This window comes from Bubalus bubalis, chromosome 9, assembly GCF_019923935.1.
Source record: "Bubalus bubalis isolate 160015118507 breed Murrah chromosome 9, NDDB_SH_1, whole genome shotgun sequence".
Taxonomy (NCBI): Eukaryota; Metazoa; Chordata; class Mammalia; order Artiodactyla; family Bovidae; genus Bubalus; species Bubalus bubalis.
In genome coordinates, this window is record NC_059165.1 from 73,079,746 (window position 1) to 73,106,858 (window position 27,113).

The window sequence follows — 27,113 nt, forward strand, 5'->3', positions numbered from 1 at the left end:
GCCCACTTCAATTTGAATTTCAGATAAACAATGAAAAGTATTTTAGGACGTCCCATGGAATATTTGCAACCTACTTACACAACAACAACAAAAAAAGAATAATTTATTTATCTGAAATTGAAATGTAACTGGGTACCCTATATTTTATCTGGCTCCTCTAGCCCCACTGTGAGGCAGAGAGGCGGACCTGGGTCCCCCTTACCACCTGCCCCGCTCCCATCAGAGACGTTACCCATTCCCTGGAAGCAGGCTGTAGGTGATACGGCCCCCCTCTCCTGTGTCGGGATCGGAGGCCTGCGAGGTAGAGAGACAGGAAATGGGACACTGAGCAGAAGCCATGCCCTAGCTGCTGACTGTGCAATTGATGAGGACAGGGCAGGCTTGCTTCCTGAGCCGAAGGGAGAAGCCCCTGACTACTCAGACTGACATGCTCACCCTTGCACACTCACATGTACATGCACGCTTGCTGGGATCTGATGACCCCAGATGATGCAGAGACTCTGGCAGGGACAGCCCCAGGCCTGCCCATCTCCACGCCTCTCCCAGCCCAGTCCACCCCTGTCCCGTCACTCACGCGGATGCTGTCGGTGACCACATAGCCAACAGCACTGTGCTCAAAGACGCTGAGGTTGTACATGCTGCTGGGGAACGTGGGCCTGTCGTCATTGGTGTCTCGAAGGTGGATGGTCACCGAGGCAACAGAGGTGTTCCCGCTGACAGAGTCAGTGGCTGTGACCTAAGGACAGAGGAAGAGGCAGCGGCATGGGGATGGGAGAGCCCCATGGCTGGCTCCCCTGGGCCGCCTAGCACCGCTTACCTGTACGAGCATCACGGACTGCCTCTCGTAGTCCACCAGCGACGGCTCCCTCACCAGCACCTGCACATCCACCGAGCCCGCTGCCCGCTGCGGGGAGACGCTAAAGGCTTCGGCATCCGGGCCCCCCAAGGTCAGCAGGAAGGTGCCGTTGCTGCCCTGTAGAGGTGGGCTGTAAGTAAGGACCCCCGTACTGCAGTGTACCCTCCTGCGTCTTTCCCCCAATCCCTGGCCACAGGCCCTGGGAGGGTGGACTGGTCACTATCCCTGTAGATGTGGGCTCATCAGAAGACTTCCCTGAGGCACTGTGGGCCCCAGCCTGGGCTGCAGAGCCTGGACGGACACCGCTCACTCCCTTTGAGTCTTCTGTACCAGCCACCCTCCACCACGCACTCCAACACCAAACACCATCGGTGCCCAACATCGGTCCATTACCCACACGCCCCTTCTGCTCCATACCCTCTCCACTTAATGCCGGGTAAACTCCACACACCACCCAACCACCACCACCACCCAAAATCATCCTCCACTCAACACTTTGTATCAACTCATTGTCACTACCACTGTAGCTATTCAGCATTCAGTGCTACCCAAATCATCCACCACTCAATCCCAACCTCTCCCGAGAATACCTTCCAATTTGACACCCATTTAGAAGCGTCTGTGCTCAACACCTCGCACATCCCCCAATATCCACTACCAGCTCCCCTCAACTTCACCATCTACCCATCACTACCCTCTACACAACACCACCGAAAGTGACATTCCACTCAACATTACCCAGCATCCTGCCTTTCCATTCCCCACCACTGAGCTCCGCCCTGAACACAAGACCTCCCACCAGCTCAGCATCACTCAGCAGTTCCAAATGTCACTCAAACTCTGATTGTCACCACCACTCACGGTCGGCTCTGCGGTCGCCCACTGCGACACTGTGTACCATGGTCGGCGCTCTGCTGGTGACTCGCCACCTCCCCTCCCCAGTGATCCCCCATCATCACTTCCGCCCACCCTGCCTATGATCTGGGTGCGCCTGCCTTGTCTGGGTCGTAGACCACCATGGTGAGGTCCTCAATGGGGATGCGCGTGGAGGCGTGCTCATCCACGTAGCCAGTGAAGTTGACTTGAGTCTCGTTGGGAGTGAATGCGCAGTCTTGGAGGCTGCAGTTGTAAAACTCAGGTACGTGGTCATTGACGTCTGTCACTCTCAGCGTGACCCATATGCTCGCCTTGGCCTCCTGCCCGTGGATGTTGGGGTGCGTCTCGGTGGCCTGAGAGCAGAGTTGAAGCCGGAAGGCAGAGGTCAGAGAACCAGCATCCCAAAAGAGCTGAGATCAAAGGTCAAAGTGGGGGTGCAGAAAGTGGGGGTGCAAAGGGGGCAGTGGCCCCCTCACTCACCGTGACCTGCACTTGCACTTCCTCATCCTCCTCCAGCAGTTGCTCTCTGTCCAGGGGACTGTTGACTGTGATCACCCCATCTTGCTTGCCAATATCAAACCAGCCAGGCCTTGTGGAATCTGGGAAGAGGCAACAGGAGCAGCTCCTTCCAGTGGCTCTGACGGAGCCCCCACCCCTTCCCTTGCCCCAGCCCCAGCCTAGGGACACCCCGTTCTCACTGGAGATGCTGTAGATCACAGGGTCATTGATGCCTCTGTCACCATCCATGGCCTCCACCTTCAGCACCGAGGTTCCCTGCAGGGAGGCACAGTCAGTAGCCAGACCCTTTCCCTACCTCTCAGCTCCCCCCAGGCCCTCCACCAGGTGCCCAGCATACCTGGGGTGTATCCTCAGCCACGGAGGCTGAGTAAAACTCCCTAACAAACTGGGGGTCCAGGTCTGGCTTGTCAATTACAGAGATGGACACGAAGACAGATGAGGAGCACTGGATGACGGTGTGATTGTTGTACAGGCCGCCCGAGTCCTGCCGGGAGACGGGTCTCCGTGAATCTGGGTCTCGGGTCCCCATGCCCCCAGCCCCCACCAGTGCCCCCACTCACACAGGCCTTCAGCTCCAGCTGATAGAAGGAACTCTTGCTGTTGTAGTCGAGGCTGCCATTGAGGATGATGGAACCATTGGGTAGGATCCTGAAGAGGTACTCACTGCCTTCCGTGGCAGGAATGACCTGAGGCATAGCACAGTCAGGCCAGGCTGCCCCAGGATGGCCCTGCCCCTAGGACCTTCTCTCAGAGGCCTGGGGTCGAATCCTGGCTCTGCTCTTGACCTCACCAAGTCACATAACCTCTCTGATTCTCAGTTTCTGCCTCTGAGAAATGGGCAAGATACTGCCTCAGCACTCCAGGTGAGAGGGTGGGGAGAAGGGTTCAGTCTGCAGCAGGTACCCTTCTTAGGCTACTGGACCAAATGGGGCCAGAGGGGGCCAGAGGATGGTGTGGGGACCAGGGCTGGGCCATGGCCTAGCTCCTGGGCTGCAAGGTCCCTGCAGGTTGTGTGGGAGATGCTGCCCCCTGGTGGCCACGAGGAGCAGCAGCGCCTACACTCTCACGTGGACCATACACTCTCACCTTTTCTATGGAGTATACCACCGCGCCGGCCGAGCCTGTGTCTTTGTCTGTGGCCAGCACAGATAACACCAGGGAGCCCACCGGCAAGGTCTGTAACAAAAGAAAGTGAAAGTGAAGTCTCTGAGTCGAGTCCGACTCTTTGTGACCCCGTGGACTGAGGCCACCAGGCTCCTCCGTCCATGGGATTCTCCAGGCAAGAATACTGGAGTGGGTTGCCATTTCCTTCTCCAGGGGATCTTCCTGACCCAGAAATTGAACCCAGGTCTCCCGCATTGCAGGCAGATGCTTTAACCTCTGAGCCACCAGGGAAGCCGCTCTAATACAAAAGGTTTCATCAACTCTGAGTTCCAATCCATTTTCTTCATGCCCAAGCACATGCCCCCACCTGGAGTTCCAGGGCCCACAGCCCTACCACGGGGATAGTGACAGACCTTCCAGAACCTGAAGCCCAGTGTTCCAAGGTGGCCCCCTTTTCTTCCCCTGGGCTGGGCCTCTGGGGGCATCTGTACATCGTCAGGAAGCAGAGTTCCCACTTCTCCTCTCCCTGATGCAGCCCCCTCTCTACATGAACTAGCTTCTAATTTGCTGAGCCCCTCAGGGCCAGTATAAATGGTCATTCCAGAACTCAGGTTTTGCCACTCCCCTGCTTAAACTTCCCTGTGGGTTCTCTGTAGCCTCCAGCCCAGGTTTCAGACAGTACTCTTCAGAGCTGAAAGTTTTTTTAGGATGCCTTTGCCCCAGGACCTGGCCACATGCTCACTAATTCCACAAGGTGGCCAGAGAGATCTCTGAAAATCCTGAGCCAGACCACATCACTCTCAGGTCAGGTCCACCTCTCTGACCTCACCTGTTCCTCACACTCCACCTTCCATCCACAGCAGCTTTCTAGCTATGCCTACAACACTCCAGGCTGATTCACACCTCACAGCAGTTGCTATTCCCTGCCTGGAAAATCCTTTTCCTGGAGCAGCCCAGGGAGGCTCCTTGACATTTAGTTCTGCTCAGGTATCACCCACCCAGAGAAGACTTTCCTGACTGGCTCAACCTAAAAGCAGCCCCTTATGCTCTTCATTGAACACAACACCGTCTGAAATAATCCTATCTGCTTAATGTTTTGTTCATTAGGGTCTGTGATCTTCACTACAATGTGAGCTACTGAGGGTGGCAACCAAGTCTATCATCTCCAGATATCTTCAGCACCAAGGACAGTGCCAGACACACAGTAGGCATTCAATAGAGCCTGTTGAAGGTCTGTCTGGACCTCACCAGCCTCTGTCTGGCCTGGGGGGGGGAGGGGGGTAGGGCACACCTCTCAGGTCTTTGAATCCACGTAGTAATGAAGACTCAGGAGTGGTGTGTTTCCTGCTTGTGGACCACTCCCTGCCCATGCAGTTCAAGTCCGGCTGTCACCCTTGCTAAAGGGGAAGGCCCATGATGCAGACTTTGACAACTGGAGCATTCCACACCCCTCAACTGATGGACATGCATGCATGCTAGGTCGCTTCAGTCATGTCCGACTCTTTGTGACCCCATTGACTGTAGCCCAACAGGCTCCTCTGTCCACAGGATTTTCCAGGCCAGAATACTAGAGTGGGTTGCCATTTCCTTCTCCAGGGGATCTTCCCGACCCAGAGATCAAACCTGTGTCTCTTACATCTCCTGCATTGCAGGTGGATTCTTTACCACTAAAGCCACCTGGGAAGCCCAGTAAACAATGGTGGCACATGCCCGTGACCCAAAATGGGTCAATGAGAGTCAGCCCTGGGGTGTTGGTTGGGACCACTGAGAAAGAGACAGTCTCTGTTGCAATTCAAAGCCAGTGGGATGTGAGCCTGGAGCTGCTGGGGGCACTTTCATCATCACGAGAGAGAACTTCTCCCCCAAGTCCAGGATGAAGGCAGCAAGAGTCACAGAGGTGCAAGGCGGAGAGAAGTCTGTTCTTGATGACTGGCTTGAGTGCCTAGATCCAGCCATGTTTGAACCAGATAGACCATTCAAATGTCCAGACACATGAGAAAATCAATTTCTTCCTCTCCACCTGGGATGATCATAACTTAAAGAACTCCAATCCAGTGTGATGGATTGAAAAATGTTGCTGTAACTATTTGTACATGGGGTTACACGCAACTCCCTGAATTTGGTTCCTGTGGCTGCCCTTTCTAGGAGGCACTCTTCCCAATCCTGGATGACCTGCTGACTGTCTCTGGTCCTTCCCACTCTGAGCAGATTTGTGGGATGCCTGCATTCTATACACCCACCCTGGTAAGGCAGATGTTACCTCGCTGACATTGGCGGAGAAGCTTATGCCCTGGAAAACAGGCGCATTGTCGTTTCTGTCCTCTACAATCACCTGCATTTCCCTCTGCACCTGCAAGTCAGAAGCCCAGGTGAGCCAGAAAACATGGGAGTTTGAGAAAACAAATTCAGAAGTGCCTGGACAGGAATGCAAGTTGGCATAGCGTCTCAGGAGAACAATCAGGCAGTGTCTGGGGTGACTCTCTATTTGATACCATTTCAAATGCCAGAAAAGTTGCAAGTACAGAACAAAGAACTCCTGATACTCTTCATGCAGATTTACCCCTTATTTAGTTTCTCTCTCTCTCTTTCCACATGTTTGCTGAACCACTGGAGAGTATTTTAGGTCATTTAAGAAATCTAAAACACAGCAGTCTTATTACAAGAATCTTCCTTTTAGCTTTGTTAGCCACAAAATAAAGCTGTGAACAACCTAAGTGTTGAGGAGACCAGCTAAGCACCATGGTACGTCCCCACACTGGGCCATAGACATACAGGAAATGGGAGACTTCTGTGCAGATTCAGAAAGGCTCCAAAGCTGATTGTTGAGTGGACAAGTCAGTGCAAGACCATACAGGCAGTAGGATTCCATTTGGGTTTAAGAAAATACACCGAAAACTACAATCTTTCTTCCATGGATGCATATATGTATGCCAGTGCTTAGTGAGGGATAAGAAACAGTGATGGTGGATACTTTAGTTGGGAGTGGGTTGGGAAGTATTACAGAAAGTATCTCTCTTATAAAGTATTTATGAATATCCAAGTCATCTTTTAATGCATAGGTTTTAAGGAACAGGTCATAAAGAGAAAACCCCCAACTTTCACAGACACAGACGTAGCTGTATAAGCGTGTTATTGAGAAACATGAACACTGAGACCAGCCCATTAGTCAAAGGAGTTGAAAATGATGATCTCAGAGGAGAGAAGGTAGGGAGTTGTTTGGCATCTGTTTTCTTATTAATACACATATTAATATGAATTAATAATGCAATTCATGATAACAGTAGATACACAAATATACAAACAGTATGTCTACAAACAGTAGATATGCAAAATAGATACACCATAAATATATATAAACATATGCATATAATTAAAACAAATTAATAGTAAATACTAAAATCTTGGTAATAGTGTATGATGAAAAATGGACAAGTATAATTTTGATAAAAATAAACATTCAATTTGTTTTTTGTTAACTGAGGCTCGCTCTGCTTGTCTGAGGTCGGGTCACCACTAGCCGTGGTCCCTCAGGCCCCTGTCCTCTGATCCTGGGACCATCACCCCTCCCTCCCGCTGCTGACTCACTCGGTTGTTGTAACTGTCGCTCACGGAGATGGTGATGGCGAACCAGTAGAGCGTCTGCAGTGGGCAGAGAGACAGGCACCAAGGTGAGCCCTGCTTGGGTGTCCACCAGGGCCCTGCCCACCACCCTACCCCTCACAAGGCCTTCCCAAGCTGTTTTCCTTTACCTCATAGTCCAGAGGGCTGGCCAGCTTCACTTCCCCAGTATTTGAGGTGACATTAAAGAAGTAGGCATTGGAGCCACTAATCCCATATTTCAGCTCGTCATTTTCTTGGTCCTGAGCTGCCAACCAGAAGGCCTCGGCACCTGCAGACGGGACAGGGAATGCCCAGGGTCCACGGCCACCTAGTTCAATGCTGGCCTGTCCAAGCTGCCCACAAGGCCCGCAGGTACATTTAACTTCTTTTAAAATTAGGAGGGCCAAGACATCAGTGGATGTCTATCAATGGATGAATGGATAAAGAAGATGTGATATATATATGTGTGTGTGTGTGAATATTTTGTACATTTTGTACAAGATGGAATATTTTCAGCCATAAAAAAAAGAATGAAATCTTGCCATTTTCAACAACATGGATGGACCTAGAGGGCATTCAGCTAAAAGAAATAAGTCAGAGAAAGACAAATATTATATGATGATCTCACTCACACGCGGGATCTGAAAACAGAAATCCAAGTTCACTGATTCAGAGAGCAGATTGGTGGTTCCCAGGCGTGGGGTGAGGAGACTGAACACTGGGTGAAGAGGGTCAAAAGGTACAAATTTTCAGTCATAAAATAAATAAATCCTGGGGATATAATGTACATGTATAAGCATGGTGACTATAATTAATAATACTGTATTTGAAAATTGCTGAGAGAGTAGGTCTTAAAATTTCTCACAGCAAGGGAAAAATATTCTGTAACTATGTGTGATAACACATATTAGCTAGACTTATTGGGGTAATTATTTTGAAATATATACAAATATATCAGTATGTTGTACACCTGAAGCTAATATCATGTTGTATGTCAATTATATCTTGTTCTTTTTAATTATGGAAGAGGCCCACAAAGGCAAAAATGCTAGAATGGTGACATGATGGTGGGGTCAGCCTGCAGCCTTAGTGTTCCAGGGAACCAGCTTGCTCCCTCTTGCCCACGATGGCCCTTCAGGGACAGTCTGGGCCACACACCTGGAGCCTGCTCTTCTTTGATCAGTCTTGCCTCTTCCAGAAACTCCTTGGAAAGCTTGGTCTCTCCCCACCCAGGCCCCCTCCTCCAGGAAGACCATCGAGCTAGAAAAATGTTGGTGTCTATGTTGTGTTTCCTCTGCCATGAGACACACTGTTAATTTAATGCATGCTGGGGTGAGGGTGGGGAGTCATTCTGTGGTAAGTGACTATCTCAAACATAAGATACATCCTGACTCAGAAATGTCAAGATGTAAACTGACATGGCTCTTATATTCAAGGAAATATGGGAGGTGAGTGGGTGTGTATAAATTTTTCTCTGTACACGTGTCCATGGTCACAGAAAGATGGATCAGGGAGAAAATGCTTTTCTAAAAGTCTGTCTGAAAAAAGTCAAATGTAACAGATAATAAGAGCTATAGAAATAAAAGACATATATTAGGTCTCTGTCATTAAGTTGAATTTGATATTTAAAATACAATGTATTTTTTAAAGTCTGGATAAAAAAAAAGAGTTTGCCTGACAAAACTAAACTATTAAACAGTGTTAGTGTCAGGAAAACAGGTCTTATACAGGATGGAGAGTGACTAGAAGGGGAGAGAGGGGTTGAGGTGTAGGTGTTCCTGGCAGTTGAAGTGAAAGTGGCTGAGTCGTGTCCAACTCTTTGCAACCCCATGGACAGTAGCCCATCAGGTTCCTCTGTCCATGGGGGATTCTCCAGGCAAGAATACTGGGGTGGGTTGCCATGCCCTCCTCCAGGGAATCTTCTCAACACAGGGGTCGAACTTGGTCTCCCGCATTGCAGGCAGATTCTTCACCATCTGAGCCACCAGGGATTTACATGTGGTAATTCAGTGTACTTCCCTGTACATTTACATATACTATACTTCAAAATAAAAGGTCTAAACAACATTTTTTTAAAACCTGACTGAAAATGCTTTCTCATCCCTAGAGAACCATGGAATTCATCTCAGAAAGGAAAAAATTGCCCTTTGGTTTAAGAAAGCCCAGAGAGGGGCCCCGGGGTTACAGACGAAAAGACCCTTGGACTTCCCTGGTGGTACAGTGGACAAGAATCTGCCTGCTAATAGGGGACACAGGTTTGATCCTTGGTCTGGGAACAGGCCACACTCCAGGGGGCAACTAAGCTTGTAAGCCACAACTATTGAGCCAGCCTGCTCCAACTGCTGCAGCCTGTGTGCCCAGAGCCTGTGCTCCGCAACAAGAGAAGCTCCACAGTGAGAAGCCTGAACTCCACAATGAAGAGTAGCCCACTCTTGCCACAACTAGAGAAAGCCTGCATGCAGCTACAGAGACCCAGCACAACCAAAATATATACATAAGTAAATTATATCTTTAAAAAAGACCCTCATTTGGTCTGGCGGAGATCATACTTGATTTTAAAGGGTTACCCAAGAGAATGGAGATCATGAGGGCATTTAGATTACATGTATTTGTGACATTTGTTTGGAAGGGTGTGTGTGTGTGTGTGTATGTTTATCCATGACTAAACAGCTATGAAAACATATGTAAAATATCATTAACACGTATATACTACTTCTCTGTTGCATTCATAGATATCAGATAGTTTAACCTCAGCCAGTCCTCCAGGGAGGATTATGCCATCTCGGGATTTAATGAGACTATCACCTCTCTCATCTTGGCCTCTAAATCTCTATTAATATAACCCTTATGCTGTCCTGACAACCACATGCAAATGGATGTAGCCTTTGTGGCTGCTAAGCCCATCACCCACCCTTTCTTCGTGTACCCAGACCTGGGCTTCTGGATCCCAAGGCAGACTCTGGATTTCAGCCTCCCTGATGCCATCTCTTGTGTCATCTGGTAGATTTAGATATCTGGCACTGCAACAAAGACTCAATTGTCCCCCAATATTCAAAGAGAAATCCCCTTTTCTCTCAGACTAATAGAACCCCAGATTTTGAGCTGGGCACATGGGTAACTAAAATAACAAAGCCCTCATTTCTCCAGTTGCCTTTCAGCTGGGGCATGAAGCTAAGTTCTGGCCAATGAGATGTGAGCAGAAGTAACGTGTGTGAAATCTGGAGGCCTGTCCTTAGGAGAAAGAAGTGAGCCTTCCTGGCCCTTTCCTCCCCCAAGTTCTCACTGGAATAGGGTGTGACACTAGCCATCTGGGACCCTGTGGATGAAGTCCATGCCACAGGGGAGGCAGAACCTAGAAATGGAAGGAGGGTCCCTGACACCCAAAGCAGAGAGCAAGAGCCAGCTTGACTGAACAGACCCTCCAACAGCCCTGAACTCACTGCTCTCGGAAACTATGTAAGAGAATAGTAAATATTGACCTTGTTTATACTTCTATTATTTGGGGTCTGTTATGTGCAACTAGGGCTTCCCTGGTGGCTCAGACAGTAAAGAACCTGCGTGCAGTGCAGAGGACCTGGGTTCAATCCCTGCATTGGGAGGGTCCCCTGGAGAAGGGAATGGCTACCCACTTCAGTATTCTTGCCTTGGAGAATTCCATGGACAGAGGAGCCTGGGGGGTTGCAGTCCGTGGATCACAAAGAGTCATACACGACTGAACGGCTAACACTTTCTGCTCAGCTGACCCTATATCCCAGTGAATACAGCCATCCATCCTTTCAGCTTCTTCAACCCCCATCCTGCCTGCTGGGAATTTGGCATCCAGTCCCTGTGGCTTCATCCAAAACAATGCTTTGTGAACGTCATTCACTCCTGTGCACTGCCAAGATCTTTACTACCAACCATGTCTCGTTATTTATGACCCTTCTTTTAATTGACTTACTATTTTACATAAATACATTTATTTTAGAAGTGAACTTTTGATTGTTACTGTACATGGAAAACCTGTCTCACTCGCCACAGATGGAAGGTATCTGTACAAAGACAACAAAAGCAAAGCAAAGGTGTCGACTTCTGATGAGATGTGTCCATGAAAGGCGCTGAGCCTCAAGTCTTCTCTCTGTCTGTTTAAGAAAAAAAAAAAAAAATAGCAAGGGATGGAGAGAGATGAGCAAGTGAGAGAGACAGAAGAAAAATAATGGTACCGAATGGATACTTTCTCCCTGGGAAAATCAGAAAGCCTGAAAGAGATGGGAAACAGGAGGGGTGTTCTCTTGGGTGGGTCTTAATTATTTGATGCTGTGTGAGGGTCTTTGACCAAAAAGCTGAAAAGAAGAAACTTCTGGAAACATCTTTGGGCCATGAGGTGCTGTGGAGCTGCAGGGATGGGGAGCAAGCCCACAGGAGACCCCTGGGCCCTCTTATGGGTGAGGGTTTGGCATGATCTGGGCACAGGAACTTGTACTCACCCACTGGCAGATCTTCAGGCAGGCTCACCATCGACATGTTGGATGCGAACATTGGGGCCGTGTTGGCTGCCACTGCAGGGACACGGGGTGCGGGAACATCTGGACACCTCTGGAAAGACTGAATCCCATCTACCCCCACGGGAGCCCGTACCAGTCCCAGGCCAGCCTTCAGCCCAGCTCACCAGTCTGGGGCTGGATTCCTCCCCAGGCCTCCCCAGGGCAGCCAAGCATAGAGCTGGGCCGTAGCAGCTAGGTTTTTGCTGATGGAGCAGCAGCCCGCCCTTCTGGAGGGTTCTGCTGAGGGCCCCCAGGTTAGTGCTGATGGGAGAGGGGAGGTACCTACCAGACACCACAAGGGCAGGAAGCAAGAGGCAGGACAGCCACGGCCACCCCATCATGTCTGGAGGGACCTGCGGGAAGAGACGTCAGGAAAGGGACACTGGAACCCAGTCCTCCCTCCTCTGGTGGAGCCTTGTCTGTGGGTCCAGCCCTGGCCCACTCATCACCATCACTCAAGGTTCTCCCCCAGGCCCCTATCAAATGCTGCCCATTTGCCAGATGTGCCCTGGGAGGGAAAGTGGGGGTGTGGCATGAGAGGGAGGGCAGGGTAGCTGAGCCTGGTCTAGAGCTTCAGCCTGAGACTGAGCCTGAACTTGACCCCAGAGTTCAGGACCCACTGTGTAGCAGGCATGGCCCCAGGTATATTGGACGCATAATCTCCTTATTGCTACAACTGACAAAGTGACTGCTAAAGAACCAAGTCTGAGAGAGGAGGGGGCTTGCCTGAGGCCACACAGAGTCAGCGTCAGACCGTGCTCTGAACACAGGTCTTTTGGACTCCAGAATCCATTCCCTCAACCACTACACTGCCTTGCCTATTTGAAGTGTCCAAGCTAATGCTGCTGCTGCTGCTGCTAAGTCGCTTCAGTCATGTCCGACTCTCCAAGCTAATAGTGTCCTTCAAAATCAGGGGCCTAGAGAGGCCCTGTGACTTGTCCAGGACCATCCAGAGACTCTCTGGGTGGGCAGGGTCCTTTGTCCTACTTGCTGACAAAATAAATAGCTGCCTTGGCATCCTTTCTCAAAGTGTGCTCCACGGAGCCCCAGCCCTGGACGATGCCCCATAGCAGAAGGGGTCCCGGGTCAAGTCAGTATGGGAAGGACTCTGTGCTCCTCTTGCTGACTGAGAGCTGGGCAGGGACCATTGGAAGACTCTGCCTGGCCCAGTCTTCTTGGTCGCCTTATGTTGATGAAGCTGTCCTTCGTCCAGGAAGAGGGGGACTTGGATTCACTATCATCAAGAGACACCTGAAATGCCAAGGTTCTTTCATCCCAAAAGATGATGGATACCAAAGCCAAGGGAGAGCAAGATAGTTCCACAGATGTTTCTTGCTCTCTGTCAAGAAAGTGTGCTGCATGCCTGCATCTGTGTAATTATTCCATAAAACAGGACATCGTACTGTATAGCCTTTTGTGCCTTTTGAATTGTGTGCTAAGTGAATACGTGAACTTTTCAAAGATAAATTGAAGCTGTAAAGTGCACAAAACTATGGCTGATTCATGGTGATGTTTGGTAGAAATCGATGCAATACTGTAAAGCAATTATCTTTCAATTAAAATTAAATGCGTGCGTGTGTGCTAAGTCACTTCAGTCGTGTCTGACTCTGTGTGACCCAGTGGACTGTGCCCTGCCAGTCTCCTGTCCATGGGGATTCTCCAGGCAAGAATACTGGAGTGGGTTGCCGTGCCCTCCTCCAGGGGATCTTCCCAACCCAGGGGTCAAACCCACATCTCTTGCATCTCCTGCAGTGTCAGGAGGGTTCTGTACCATTAGGGCCACCTGGGAAGCCCTAAAAATAAATAAATAAAAATAAAAGTACACCAAAGAACACAGTCATTGTCAGTCACCCTAACTGGGTCCCAGGCAGCTCCCTGTCCTGCCCCAGTGCGGCTGAGGCCAGTGGCCTGCCATTTTCCAGAGGAGCCTGGCTCCAAAGCTCTGGGAGAACCAAGAGGGAAGGACCTGGACCCACAGTGGACTCCATATGACGGGCCCTCCGTGGGGGGCAGAAGGGCTTCCAAAGCTGAACCTTGACCAGAAACCAGAAGGCCTCTCCCTCCCACCGCCCAACCCTCCTTCTGAGTTCCCACCCAGGGACACCCACTTCCCCATCACCCTTGATGCCCCCTCTCCTGAATGCCCTGCATTCAATCCAATTCCTGCAACTCTTACATTTATTCTCCATCCTACAGCAGGCTTCTTCTCTCCCCGGCTCAGCCCTCCTCAAGGGCTCCTTCCCTTCCTTCTCTTTAATCCAGTCCTCTCAACCAAAATTATCCCTCCTCACTTCCTCTAATCACCTCCCTCGCCTGCTCCAAACCTTACAATGGCTCCTTTTGGCAAACTGTACAAAAAGGCTTCCCCGGGACCATCCACACCCTGAGCCCTGCCGCCACTGCCCTCCCTGCCCCCCTCACCCCGCCCCCAGCTTCCTCTCTAGCCATGCCCTGCCTCCCTCCCTCACACCTCTCCCTACAGAGCCCACTCTGCTTTCCCTCACTCTGCATATGAAGTGTCCTTTTTCTGGAATGCCCTCCCTTTCCTTACTGCCTGGTCCTCCCTGGTGAGCAGTTCCAAGATTATGTTCCTCCGGACACTCCTGCAATGTTCCAGGGAGGGGCTGAATTCCTATTCCAGCTCAGAGACCGCACGAGGTGCTGCTCAGATCCCAGCCTGAACTCTGTGGCTCTCAGGGCCCATTATCTTTTTGCAGATCAGCCTCTCCCTTTCAGACCAGGAGAGATGTGAAGGTAAGGTCCAGGTCTGATTCATCTCTCTGATCCCAGGACCGAGCCCAGGGATGAGCCCACAGCAAGCTCAGAGGGCATTTCTGAATAGAATGAAAGAGTGTGCCTGTGAATCACTGTAACCCCGGTGGCCTGACGTGGAACACATCTGAGAGAGGGGGCCAGGTGTGAGACGTAAGCATATAGGCTAGAGAACTTGGGTGCAAATTCAATGCAATCTTGGGCAAGTAACTTAACCTTTCTGGGCCTCAGCTCCCCTGTCTGTAAGCTGGGAATAATAGTAGCACCTCCAGTACAGGGTCTGTGGGAGGCTTCCACTGTGCCTGACTCAAAGTAAATGAGCCAAAAACGTCAGCAATTTTTTTTTCTTATTATCATGGAGGAATAAAGGCACACCTCATATTCTGCCCTGGCCAGCCTTGGTCACTTCATAAGCCCCTCTCAGTCAATAGCCCTGAGACAGCCAGAGGGACCCTGGCTCCAATCTGGCTACTTTCTTCTGGGCTTGGCTTGCTGCAACCTGCCATCCAGTTCCAGCCTGAGCCTTCCCCCTTTAACACAGAGCTATCTTTGCCCCCACTTTGCCCAGACCTGCTGAGGCATGGACAGGGTTGGTAATTTTAAATATCTGCTAACAGGACTTCCTTAGTGGTCCAGTGGTGAAGAATCCACTTGCCAATGCAGGGGACACTGGTTCAATCCCTGGTCTTGGAGGGTCCCACATGTTGCAGAGCAACTAAGTCCATGTGTCAGAACTACTGAGCCTGTGCGTCAGAGCCCAAGTTCTGCAACAAGAGAAGCTATCACGATGAGAAGCCAGCGCACTGCAACAAAGCTTAGCCCCTGCTTGCCACAACTAGAGAAAGCCCACGCAGCAATGAAGACCCAATGCAGCCAAAAATTAATTAATTAGTTAATAAAAGAAACAGAGTGAGAATCTACCCTCCAAAGCAGGGCACATGGGTTCGATCTCTGATTGGGGAACTAAGACCACATGCCATGGAGCAACTGAGCCCATGCAGTCTGGAGGCCACATGCCACAATAGAGAGCCCATTCACCACAAGGAAGGATCTTACATACCTCAACAAAGATCCCACGTGCCGCGATTGAGACCTGACACAGCCACATGAAAAAAAAAAAATATGCTGACATTCCGGTGCACCTACTATGTGCTGAGTACCCTGATCTATCCATTCATTCCCCTAACAAATACTTATTGGCTGTCCCAGATCCACTATGTGCCAGATCTTGTTCTCAGCACTGGGTATACAGTGGGGAGTGTAACAGTCAAGGCTTCCCTGGTAGCTCAGATGGTAAGGCACTTGCCTGCAATGCAGGAGGTCTGGGTTCATTCCCTGGGTTGGGAAGAGCCCCTGGAGAAAGGAATGGCAATCCGCTCCGGTATTCTTGCCTGGAGAATTCCATGGACAGAGGAGACTGGCGGGCTACAGTCTATGGGGTTACTAAGAGTCTGACTAGCACTTTCAATTTCAAACAAGCAAGGAAAATATTGTCTAATTGTTTACTGCATTAAGTGCTATGAAGGAAGAGAATTCAGGCATTGTGAGGGTACAGTAAAGGGACACGACTTTAGGTGGTCTGGCAGATCAATTGGGCTGTAGACTTTTTAACATTCCTCCTAGCAGTAGTTGAGAACGGCTCCACTTGAGTATGATGCATTCATGGTGGTTTTTTTTTTTTCTGTATTTTATGATTTGACATCTCAGAGGCCTTGCTGATCTGGGAGAGGCTGCCTGCCCATCTCAGGGCTAGGTAACTCCTAGAGGTAACAAATGATTTGCCTGCATATAAACCAACAAATTCAAAGCCTGTACTCCCAACTGCCACCTTTATCAACTCTCACACACCAAGCCAATATTCCTGGGGCTTTAAATCTCCCCAGCGCCAGGTACTAGATGACTAAGGGTGACTCCTATGAGCTGCCAAAATTAGTCAAACTGTCCAATCTTGAGCCTCTGTAGCTGGTTAACCTACAGCTTCCTTCCCATGGAAAACGCAGTAAGCGCTCTGAGCCCTGCTCTCCCCTGGCCCCTCCTGCCTCCTGGCTAACCCTGGGGCTTCCCCAAGTGGCCCAGCATCGTCTGGCAGCCCCTTTCCTCTAGGAAACAGTGAGTAATAAAATCTTCCTTCAATGGGTTTAGCTTCTCCAGGTCATCACTCCATCATCTGCATAAATTAAAACTCTCAGGAAATTACCTGGCAGTTCAATGGTTAGGATGCCAAGCTTTCACTGCCGAAGCCCTGGGTTCATTTCCTGCCCAGGGAACTAAATTGCCACAAGCCATGCAGCACAGCCAAGAAAGAAAAGTCCCACAAGAATATACAATAGAAAAAAGACAGTCTGTTCAATAACCAGCACTGGGAAAATTGGATAGGTACATGTGAAGAATGAAATTAGAAAATTCTCACACCATATATATAAAATAAACTCAAAATGGATTAAAGACCTAAATGCAAGACTGGAAATCATAAACCTCCTTGTAAAAAACATAGGCAGAACACTCTTTGACATAAATTGTAGCAATATTTTTTGGATCTGTCTCCTAAAGTAAAGGAAACAAAAGTAAAAATAAACAAACAGGACCTAATTAAACTTAAAAGCTTTTGTACAGAAAAGGAAAGACAAAAAGAAAAGACAAAGTAAGGAATAGGAGAAAATATTTGTAAATGATGTGACTGACGATGGCTTAGTATCCAAAATACATAAACAGTTCACACAACTTAATATAAAAAAAAAACAACAACAAAGAATGGGCAGAAGATGAGAATAGACATTTTTCCAAAGAAGACATACAGATGGCCAACAGGCACACGGAAAGATGTTCCGTGTTGAGCATCATCAGATTAATGCAAATTAAAGCCACGATGAGATATCACTTCACAGCTGTCAGAACAGCTATCGTCACGAAGAACACAAATAACAAATGTTGGTGAGAATGCGGAGAAAAGGGAACCCTTGTACACTGTTGGCGGGAATGTAAATTGGTGCAGCCATTATGGAGTACAGCATGGAGGTTTCTCAAAAAATTAAAAATAGAACTACCATATGATCGAGAAATTCTACTCCTGAGGATATATCTGAAAAAATGAACACTAATTCAAAAAGACAAATGCAACCCAATGTTCACAGCAGTATCACTTACAATTGCCAAAATATGGAAGCAACCTAACTGTCCATCAACAAACCACAGATGAATGAATAAAGAAGATGTGGCATGTATATATGTGGAATACTATTCAGCCATAAAAAATAATGAAAACTTGCCATTTGCAATAACATGGGTGGACTTGGAGGGTATTGTACTAAGTGAAATGTCAGACAGAGAAAGACAAACACTATATGATATAGAATTTAAAAAATAAAACAAACTAGTGAATATAACAAAAAAGAAACAGATACAGGGACCAAACTAGTGTTTACCAGTGGGGACAGGTAAGGGGAGGGGCAAGAAAAGGGTAGTGGATTAAGTACAAACTACTAGGTAGAAAATGAATAAGGTAAAAGGATATATTGTACAATACAGGGAATATAGCCAACATTTTTTAATAGCTACAAATGGAATATAACCTTTAAAGATTATGAATTACTATGTTGTATACCTGAAACATATAATATCATACATCAACTATATCTCAATTAAAAAAATAAAAATCCTACGTGTTTTATGATTAAGACATCTGGGCAGGTTCACTGACTAATCAATAGAATATTGATTCTATTGTGCCAGTTTCCAGACCCAGGTCTCATGATATTGGGAGTTTCCCCTTCCTGCCTCTTGGAACACTCACTCTTGGGACTCAGCAGCCATGCTGTACAGGATCCCAAGCAGCTCCTTGAAGAGGTTCATGTGGAGAGGAAGCAAAGCACCTGGCCCACAGGCCCTTCAAGCTCCAGCTGACAGGCAAAGCCCATCTACGTAAGCAAGCCATGCAAGTGAACCACCCTGAAATGGTCCCTCCTCCTCCATGAGCCATCCCTGCTGAGCCCTGTCCAAATGGCAGATTCCTCAGCATAATAAATGACTGTTGTTGCTGTTTGCCAGTGAGCCTTGGTGTGGCTTGTTTTGCAGGAGCAGATAATGGGAACACATCGGGTGGAGTCTCTGAGGAGGTGAAGAGTCAGCAGAGATATGAGGGGTGAGAAGAGATGTTGTATGAGGCATGGTGGAGGGAGGTTCCTGTTAAACACTGACAGTTCAACACCGTCCTTCCTCTTGAAACCCCACTAAAATGTAGGTAAAGAGTTTAGAATTGGAATGAATTGATGAGAGATGATCACCTTATCAAGCTAATGATGGTTCACACCAGAGTAAGGATGGGGGTAAGGAGCACCCACAGGCAGTGAAGTGAAAGTCGCTCAGTTATGTCTGACACTTTTCAACACTATGGCCTGGAGACCCCCATGCTCCTCTGTCCATGGAATTCTCCAGGCAAGAATACTGGAGAAGGGTGCCATTTCCTTCTCCAGGGGATCTTCCCAGCCCAGGGATTGAACCCAGGTCTCCTGCATTGCAGGTGGAGTCTTTACTGTCTGTGCCACCAGGGAAGCCCAGGAAACAAGCTCAAAACCACAGCAAGCCTGCAGGATGGAAGCTTAGGACCCTCAGAAGCAGAGGTGTGGAGTGGCCTGGAGGCAGGAGACTCGCTGCACAAGAATCAATTAGATTCCAAACATTATTTCCTCATCCCCACCCTAGAGCGCAAGGAGGCTGCTTCCTGGGGAGCTTGAATCAGACAGATCTGGATTCAGGGACCCTTGGCCTGGTGGAGATAGGGGCACCATAGCAAGACAGGGCGTTAAGTGAAAGACCACACTCTAAATGGTGACTCCCTCAGCTCCTTTCCCCCAATCAATCCCAAGAGCACTGACCAATATGACCTCTCCCCCAACAACCAGAAATAAAAAATTAGAGAGAGCTGACCCACCTAAGAGAAAACCCCTACAGATTCTGAAATGTGGGGCCTCTGTTGGATCCTTCCACATCCAGGAAGCAAGTCCCACAGGTCCCCAGTCGACTTTGTAGAGTCTCCTTCTTAGTTAGAGCCAGGGTGCTGTACTGAAAACTGCCATCTTTTCAGGAATTTTGCAAACTGATTGGGATTATGTCGCAGCTTGAAATCATCAGGGATGGAAGTATTTACACCATGGAAACAAGCAAGCACATCAAATTATGGAAACCTGCTAAAAAAACCCAGACACTGAAAAATCCAAACCAAATCAAACAAAAATGTGGAAATAAAGCATCCTGAAATGTGAAGTCAAGTGGGCCTTAGGAAGCATCACTATGAACAAAGTTAGTGGAGGTGATGGAATTCCAGTTGAGCTATTTCAAATCCTGAAAGATGATGCTGTGAAAGTGTTGCACTCAATACGCCAGCAAATCTGGAAAACTCAGCAGTGGCCACAGGCCTGGAAAAGGTCAGTTTTCATTCCAATCCCAAAGAAAGGCAAGGCCAGAGTATGTTCAAGCTACTGCACAGTTGCACTCATCTCACACACTATCAAAGTAATGCTCAAAATTCTCCAAGCTAGGCTTCAACAGTACGTGAACTAAAAACTTTCAGAGGTACAAGTTGGATTTAGAAAAGGCAGAGGAACCAGAGATCAAATTGCCAACATCCTCTGGATCATGGAAAAAGCAAGAGAGTTCCAGAAAAACATCTATTTCTGCTTTATTGACTATGCCAAAGCCTTTGACTGTGTGGATCACAACAAACTGTGGAAAATTCTTAAAGAGGTGGGAATACCAGACCACCTTATCTGCCTCCTGAGAAATCTGTATGCAGCTCAAGAAGCAACAGTTAGAACCAGACATGGAACAACGGACTGGATCCAAATTGGGAAAGGAGTAAGTACATCAGGGCTGTATGTTGTCACCCTGATTATTTAACTTATATGCAGAGTATATCATGAGAAATGCTGGGCTGGGTGAAGCACAAGCTGAAATCAAGATTGCCAGGAGAAATATCAATAATCTCAGATATGCAGATGACACCACCCTTATGGCAGAAAGTGAAGAAGAACCAAACAGCCTCTTGATGAAAGTCAAAAAGGAGAGTGAAAAAGTTGGCTTAAAAACTCAACATTCAAACAAGATCATGACATCCAGTCCCATCACTTCATGGCAAATAGATGGAGAAACAATGGAAACAGTGACAGACTTTATTTTCTTGGGCTCCTAAATCACTGCAGATGGTGACTGCAGCCATGAAATTAAAAGACACTTGCTCCTTGTAAGAAAATCTATGACCAACCTAGACACAATATTAAAAAGCAGAGACATTACTTTCCCAACAAAAGTCCATCTAGTCAAAGCTATGGGTTTTCCAGTAGTCATGTATGGATGTGAAAGTTGGATTATAAAGAAAACTGAGCACCGAAGAATTGATGCTTTTGAACTGTGGTGTTGGAGAAGACTCTTGAGAATCCCTTGGACTGCAAGGAAATCAAACCAGTCAATTCTAAAGGACATCAATCCTGAATATTCACTGGCGTGAAGGACTGATGCTGAAGTTGAAGCTCTGTACTTTGACCACCTTATGTAAAGAACTGACTCATTGGAAAAGACCCTGATGCTGGGAAAGGTTGAAGGCAGGAGGGGAAGGGGATGACAGAGGATGAGATGGTTATATGGCATCACCGACTTGACAAACATGAGTTTGAGTAAGCTCCGGGAGTTGGTGATGGACAGGGAAGCCTGGCGTGCTGCAGTCCATGGGATGGCAGAGTCGGACACGACTGAGCGACTGAACTGAAAGCAACTCAGAGGCTGGTTTTTGTTCTAAACCTTGTAGTATTATTTGAAATGTTTACAATAAATATTCATGTTACTTGGATAGGGAGATCACTGTTACAGGGTTCTTCCAGGTTGTATGAATAATACAAGAGATGGCCCCGGAGCAGATGAGAATGAGGTATGTCCCAGGAATTGAAAGAGGGACTGTGAGGGTGGAGCACAGGAACAGAGTGGAGAGGGTGGGAGATGGGGTTGGAGAAGGAGACAGGGGCCAGATCATGCTGGGCCCTGTAAGACATGTTTTGTTTTATTCTAAGATAAACAGAAGCTTGTTCCAGGGGAGCAGGGGAGTGACAGGACTCATTTACTTCTCTTAAAGATCTTTTGGCTTCTGTGGGCCAGTGGACTGAAATGGTGTCCCAGGGCTGGAGAGGAAGGGTGAGAGTAGAGATATATTATGGAGACTGGATGTTAGGAAGTCACATAATTTAATCTACTTTGGTAGACAGAGAAACTGGGGCTCAGACTGATCCGCTGAGGATCTCACAGCTAAGAGTGAGTGGGATTCAAACAGAGTTCTCCAAGCTCAAGGCCCCTGTCTCTTCTGTGCACAGAGGGAAGGGTGCAGCCCTCCCCTTCCCCCCAGATCCCAGCACAAGAGGAAAACCCCTGTTCAGCTATGGACTCAATATCTTTAAAACATTTGCCCTCTTACATCCAGTAATCTAACTAACCTAAAATAGAGAAACTTTTTGCAGAAAAGTTGTTCCTCACAAGCGATGATTTCTAACCTTGGAAAACGGAAGTAACCTACACATGAAACACAAGCAAATGCTAAGAAAAATGTGGTCAAGCCCTTGGCAGAATGTTTGGCAGCCTTTAGACATCACGGTGATGAACAGCAAACGTTGCCACGAAAGGAACACCTACGATGTGCCAGACCCTGGGCTGGGTGCTGTTTAATTCTCACAAGAACATTTCAGGGTAGAAACCATTATACCCACTTTACAGATGGGGAAAGTAAAGCTCAGAGGAGTGAAGAGCCTTGGTTGTGCTTACAGAACTGAGAAGCTACACAGCTGTGCTGAGCAGTTCACTGAGCTTCCCTGAGCTTGTTTCTTCATCTGTAGAATGGGAATGATACCTCCAATAAGTGGTAATTTGGGTGGGGGCAGGTAAATGGCAGTAGAACACGCCAGCTCAGTGCCTGGCATACAGTAGGTGTTTGGCAAATGCAAATCCTTTCTTTTGCATCTTGTGGGGCCATCTTCACCTTCTGACTGCTACTCCCCATGCAGTCACCACAGAAACTGCTCCCGTCTCCCTCTGTGCCCCCAACCCTGGCCATGCCCTGAGATTGAGTGTAGACGTCAAAAACAGGGCAGGGCTGTTCTTGTGGATGATGCCAAGGACTATATTTCTGGGTCATTATCTGCAATGGAACTCTAGCCAGTGCCCCTGGGGAAGCAGCTGTGAAAACCCCTGGCTTGCCAAGGTCCCCAAATATGATAGCTGGGGACAACCCACGTGCAGGACAGCAGGGTTACGCTCAGCCAGGTTGGGAAATGCAGATGGACCTGGTTTCTTGGGAGGAGTTAATAAGCCCTCAGTCCTCAGAATCTTGAGTGCTGAGCCACAGTCATCAGCGAAACAAAGATTATTATTCCATGTGAGGTGCTGGCATGATGGAGGTGGGACTCAGGTCCGGGTGGAACTAGTGGTAAAGAAGCCGCCTGCCAGTGAGGGTGGACATAACAGCCATCCCATCCCTGGAGGGGGGGGAAGATCCCCTGCAGGAGGGCATGGCAATACCCCAGTATTCTTGCCTGGAGGATCCCATGGACAGAGGAGCCTCGCGGGCTACAGTACATAGGGTCGTACAGAGTCAGACACGACTGAAGCAACTTAGCAGCAGCAGCAGCGCATGGACGCACATGGTGAGGAATAGGTGGCCTGGGGGCTGGCTGGGGACAGGGATGGCAGAGGGGACAGAAGTGGTGATGGTGGTAGGGATGAGGTGGGGATGGATTTAACAGTGACCCTTGTGGTGATGCGGGGGTCGGGGGGATGCGGTTGGAGCTGGTGGCGGTGATGGTGGTGGGCTGACAGAGGAGATGAAGACAGATTAGGGTTTTGGTGATGCTGGCAGTTTCCCAGCATCCATTGTATGAGCAAAATTCAGGGCACTTAACCCTGCCCGGAAGAAGCTAGCCCCGGCACCCCCTTGGGGGTGTGATCTTGGACTTAACCCCCTCACCTCTTTTTCTCTCTCCATTGCCCTCCTTGAGAGGTGAACTCAGAGCCACAAGACCATTTGCCAGTAAGTGTGCACCTCACCCAAGTTGAAGTGCAATTAGAAGAGACTCCTGCCCTGGGCTCCAGTCCTGAGGGGAAGGGAGCTGGCTGGATGGCCAATGTGGCTAGAACTTTGCTCTCATTACCACTGAGTTCTTAGCACACCGCGGTCCTAGACAGGAAGGGACGTGACTCAGTAACAGGATCAGAACCCAGAGCAGGACCTGCGTGCTGTCCTCTGCTAGGCTTCTGGTTTTCTCTTTCCCTTCGGCCATGCCCTCCCCACAGGCCTGTGCAAAGCCCCGGGGTCCAGGCAGAGGCAGAACAGCCTTAATTAGGGGCTTCATTCTGCAGGGTCCCTGAGACTCCACCCCCACGTCCCCTTCCCACATCCAGCTTTACTCATCTTTCATCAAAATTTCTTCTGACACCCCCTCCCATTCTCACGGGCCCTCAAGAAGCCTGTGACCCACCCTCAGAGCAGTGTGACCTGTTACATTTGGGTAAGGCACAAAGTCTTTCCCCTGAGTTGAGCCTGCCTCGTTCCTGGGGAGGGAAGAGAGGGCTGTCAAGCCCTTTAGGCCTGAGTCCCAGGGAGGCTCCGGCTCCTGCTCAACACGCCACTCCACCCCTCTGCCTCCCTGGTCCAGTGCTCCTTCTCCCTGCCATGCCAGGGCCCTGGGTTTCACGCAGTCTTGCCTCCTCCTCGTCATGGGAGACACACGCTCATGATAGACACACGCTCGTCTGATCATCATGAGGCCAAAGTTCTAACAACCTGGATTCGGTCACCTGAGAAAAATGCACAGAGCCTGCGTGAGCTGGGAAGGCACAGGCTGAACCTGCCCCAACAGGGAGCCTTCCCGCGTCACTGGCACAGCCACTCCCACGCTCAAGCCTCCGCCATGGCTCCCGCTGGCTGCGGAACCCACTTCCTGTCTCTCCCCCAGGCGCCAGGCGAGCAAGCAGGGCCTCACAGCCGCTGGCTCCATTCACCCTTGCTCTCCAGGCATCCAATCCTCAGGCCACACCTGTTTTCCCTCCTCCAGATATTTGCATATACCCTTCCCTCCGCCCAGAACACCTTCCCCCATCTTCTGCATATGTGCAGATTCTGTCTATCCTCCAAGGCCAGGTTAGGTGTGGAGCCAAGAACAGGCGTTGGCGGCCCCTGCACTGGCCCCTAAGCTTCTGGTAGCCAGCAGGAGTAAGAGACAGAGCAGGCACAGATGAACAGGAAGTGAGTGGAGCAAAACAGATAACCAACAAGGACCTGCTGTACAGCACGGGGAATTATACCCACATATTCTGTGAAAACTATAAGGGAAAAGAATATGAAAAAGATTACATATATGTGTGTATGCATGCATGCTCAGTCATGTCTGACTCTGCAACCCAATGGACTATGGCCTGCCAGGCTCCTCTGTCCAGGGGCTTCTTCAGGCAAGAATACTGGAATGGGTTGCCACTTCATTCTCCAGGGGAATCTTCCAGATCCAGGGATCGAACCCGTGTCTCCTGCAGCTGCTGTACTAGCAGGTGGGTTCTTTACCACCCAGACACCAGGGAAGCCCCATATAAAGATATATATGTATATATAACTGAATCACTTTGCTGTATACCTGAAACTAATACAACATTGCAGATACTATACTTCAATTAAAAAAAAAAAAGAAGTGAATGGAGTCGCCCAAGGGCCTGACTGGGGAGGGGACCCAACAGAGTCCAGGCCAGTCCCTTCCCCAGGCCTCAACTTTGCTTGGCAGCCCCAGGCAGAAGCCTGAGAGTGAAGGAGGCTCAGCCTTCTTCAAGGGCCCAGTCCCTGTACAGCTGAGCCCAGGGCTCTGCTTTGCTCCTCTCTGCCTCTCAGTTTGCCTTCTGAAAAATAGGACTAGGTACATTCTAGAAATTACAGCTTCTCTTCCCCCAACCCCTCTCCCCGACATCCCTCTACTCCTCCCCTTCCCCTACCCTCAAAAGGTGCTTGAGAAGGGTTCACAGAGGACGCAGAATTAGAGTGACTCTGGCCTCCACCCTCTGAGACGTGCAGGCCCTTGGGAGTCATGTTGGGTTGGAAGAGGCGTAGCCACCCCCGCGGCAAACAGCTCTCAACAGCCCACAGCTCCAAGACATTTTAGAATTTGGAGGTACTGGGAATGGGGACCCAAGACAGCCTGGGCCCTCCAGGAGGGCCAGAGAGGGAAGTGGCCTCCTCGCCCACAGGCCCATCCCTGTGGGCTGGCTCCACCACCAGCCATACCACCACCTCCAACTGACCGCAGACTCCCACTTTCGCTTTCTCGCCTTCTTGTTTATTTCTCATAGATATTTCCCATCTGTAAGCAATCAACATTCCAGGGTCCAGGTGAGGAAATCATAGTCCAGAGAAGCTCAGAGAGGGATGCCCCAGAAGTTAGGCCCAGACTGGTTCCCAAACCAGGATTCCCTGGCAAGCCTTGGTCTGGGGTCCACTTGATGCCACCGGGGCCCTCCTGCCCCAGCTCCAGGCTGCTTCCCTGGCAAACACACATGGAATCAGATGGCCCTGAGTTTTGATGGCCGCAGTTCACGGGCCCCAGACCGGCCCTCATCCTCCTGCCTCAGTCTCCTTCCTGAGAAACAGGGTTTGGACAAGAACCAGAGTCCGCACAGGGGTCACGGCCTGTCTCCATCATTTGGATTTCAGTGTTTTCCAGGCCCCTGCTTTCTGTCTGGTGCCCCAACCCGGCAGTTCCTGAAGAGGCCCAGGCCCGGCCCAGCTCTCAGCTGAGTCTCTACCTGGTTCCCCAGGTCAAAGCGATGTGTCAGGGCCTGGGGATGTGCCAGAGCTTGGGGGGAGGGTGTCTGTAGTGAGTAACGGCTGGACACTTCCTAGTCCGGCTGAGGTGGCACCGAGCTTCGTTACTGATCACAGGCCAAATTCCTTGGGGCTCTCCAGGGTCTTTCCTGCACTATAACCATCCCCATTCTACAGATGAGGAAACTGAGGCCCAGAAGAGTCACGGAGGCCACTCAAAGTCAGGAGGGAACTGGAATCTGAACCCAAGCCGTTGGAGTTGGAGCCCAGTCCTTCTTCCCTGAGCGCTAGTGCTGCCTGGCTCAGCCACCGTGTCTTCAACCCCTCAAGCTTCCCATGAAAGGGGCCTGAGGCAGCTGAACTCACTCCTCTAGGGGACCTGCCTCCCTTCTGTCCTGAGAAGAAACCTGTTGGATCCAAATCGCCTAAGGCCTTGGAAGGAAAGGGGGCCATCAGGGCCTTGGGAATAGGTATTACTAGCTCTACACTGCAGAAGACACCAAGGCCCTGTGGCCAGGCTGGGACTCACTCCAGGTACACCCACCTGGGCCCCAGTGCTCGCTTCCTCCACCCAGCGCCCCCACCCAGCTGAGGGGGAGACCCCCACAAAGCTCACCGCGGCCCCAGAGACCCCACTCGGTCCATACCCCTGGCCCGGAGACCCCGCACCCCTGCTGCAGAGAAGCTGTGCCATCCCTACCTGCGCACCCCCAGGAGGGGCCCCGGAGGCAGCGGATGTGCGCTGGGGCCAGGTGGGCACCGTCTGGGGCCTGCAGTGGCACAGGCAGCAGACTTTGGCACCATCTCCACCTCCCGTGAGAAATCATTAACCCTGAGAGAGACCACACCTCTGGGGATGGGAAGGACTACTCAGGAGAACCGGGCCACAGCCGAAGAGGGGGTACAAGGGCACGACTGAGGCGAGGACCCCCTGCTCCCAGGCCCAGAGGCCTAAGCCCCGAGAGCCAGCGCCCAGCAGAGCCGAGCCCACAGGAGGTAGGAACCGGGCCCCGGCCCTGGGGCACCTGTGTGT

General features: G+C 49.8%; 1 protein-coding gene across 4 annotated transcripts in view; it reads right to left on the reverse strand.

Moving 5' to 3' along the window:
- Nucleotides 1-26,873, reverse strand: part of CDHR2 (cadherin related family member 2) — a 44,947-nt gene extending 18,074 nt beyond the window's left edge. For 2 of the 4 annotated variants that reach the window (XM_006075541.3, XR_006553418.1), the window contains exons 1-15: nt 26,781-26,873; nt 11,765-11,831; nt 11,422-11,493; nt 7,105-7,244; nt 6,941-6,994; nt 5,616-5,705; nt 3,338-3,427; nt 2,812-2,937; nt 2,589-2,735; nt 2,431-2,506; nt 2,213-2,331; nt 1,852-2,085; nt 818-973; nt 575-736; nt 233-294 (exon numbers count right to left, since the gene is read on the reverse strand). In XM_006075541.3, the coding sequence (XP_006075603.2) occupies nt 233-294; nt 575-736; nt 818-973; nt 1,852-2,085; nt 2,213-2,331; nt 2,431-2,506; nt 2,589-2,735; nt 2,812-2,937; nt 3,338-3,427; nt 5,616-5,705; nt 6,941-6,994; nt 7,105-7,244; nt 11,422-11,493; nt 11,765-11,819 (1,583 nt within the window). In that variant the 5' untranslated portion in view covers nt 11,820-11,831; nt 26,781-26,873. Of the gene's footprint in view, nt 1-232; nt 295-574; nt 737-817; nt 974-1,851; nt 2,086-2,212; nt 2,332-2,430; nt 2,507-2,588; nt 2,736-2,811; nt 2,938-3,337; nt 3,428-5,615; nt 5,706-6,940; nt 6,995-7,104; nt 7,245-7,587; nt 7,674-10,966; nt 11,077-11,421; nt 11,494-11,764; nt 11,832-15,310; nt 15,344-26,780 lie in introns of those variants that run through there. The other 2 variants (XM_006075542.3, XM_025292971.2) reach the window with 2 other exon arrangements.
- Nucleotides 26,874-27,113: the final 240 nt, after the last annotated feature.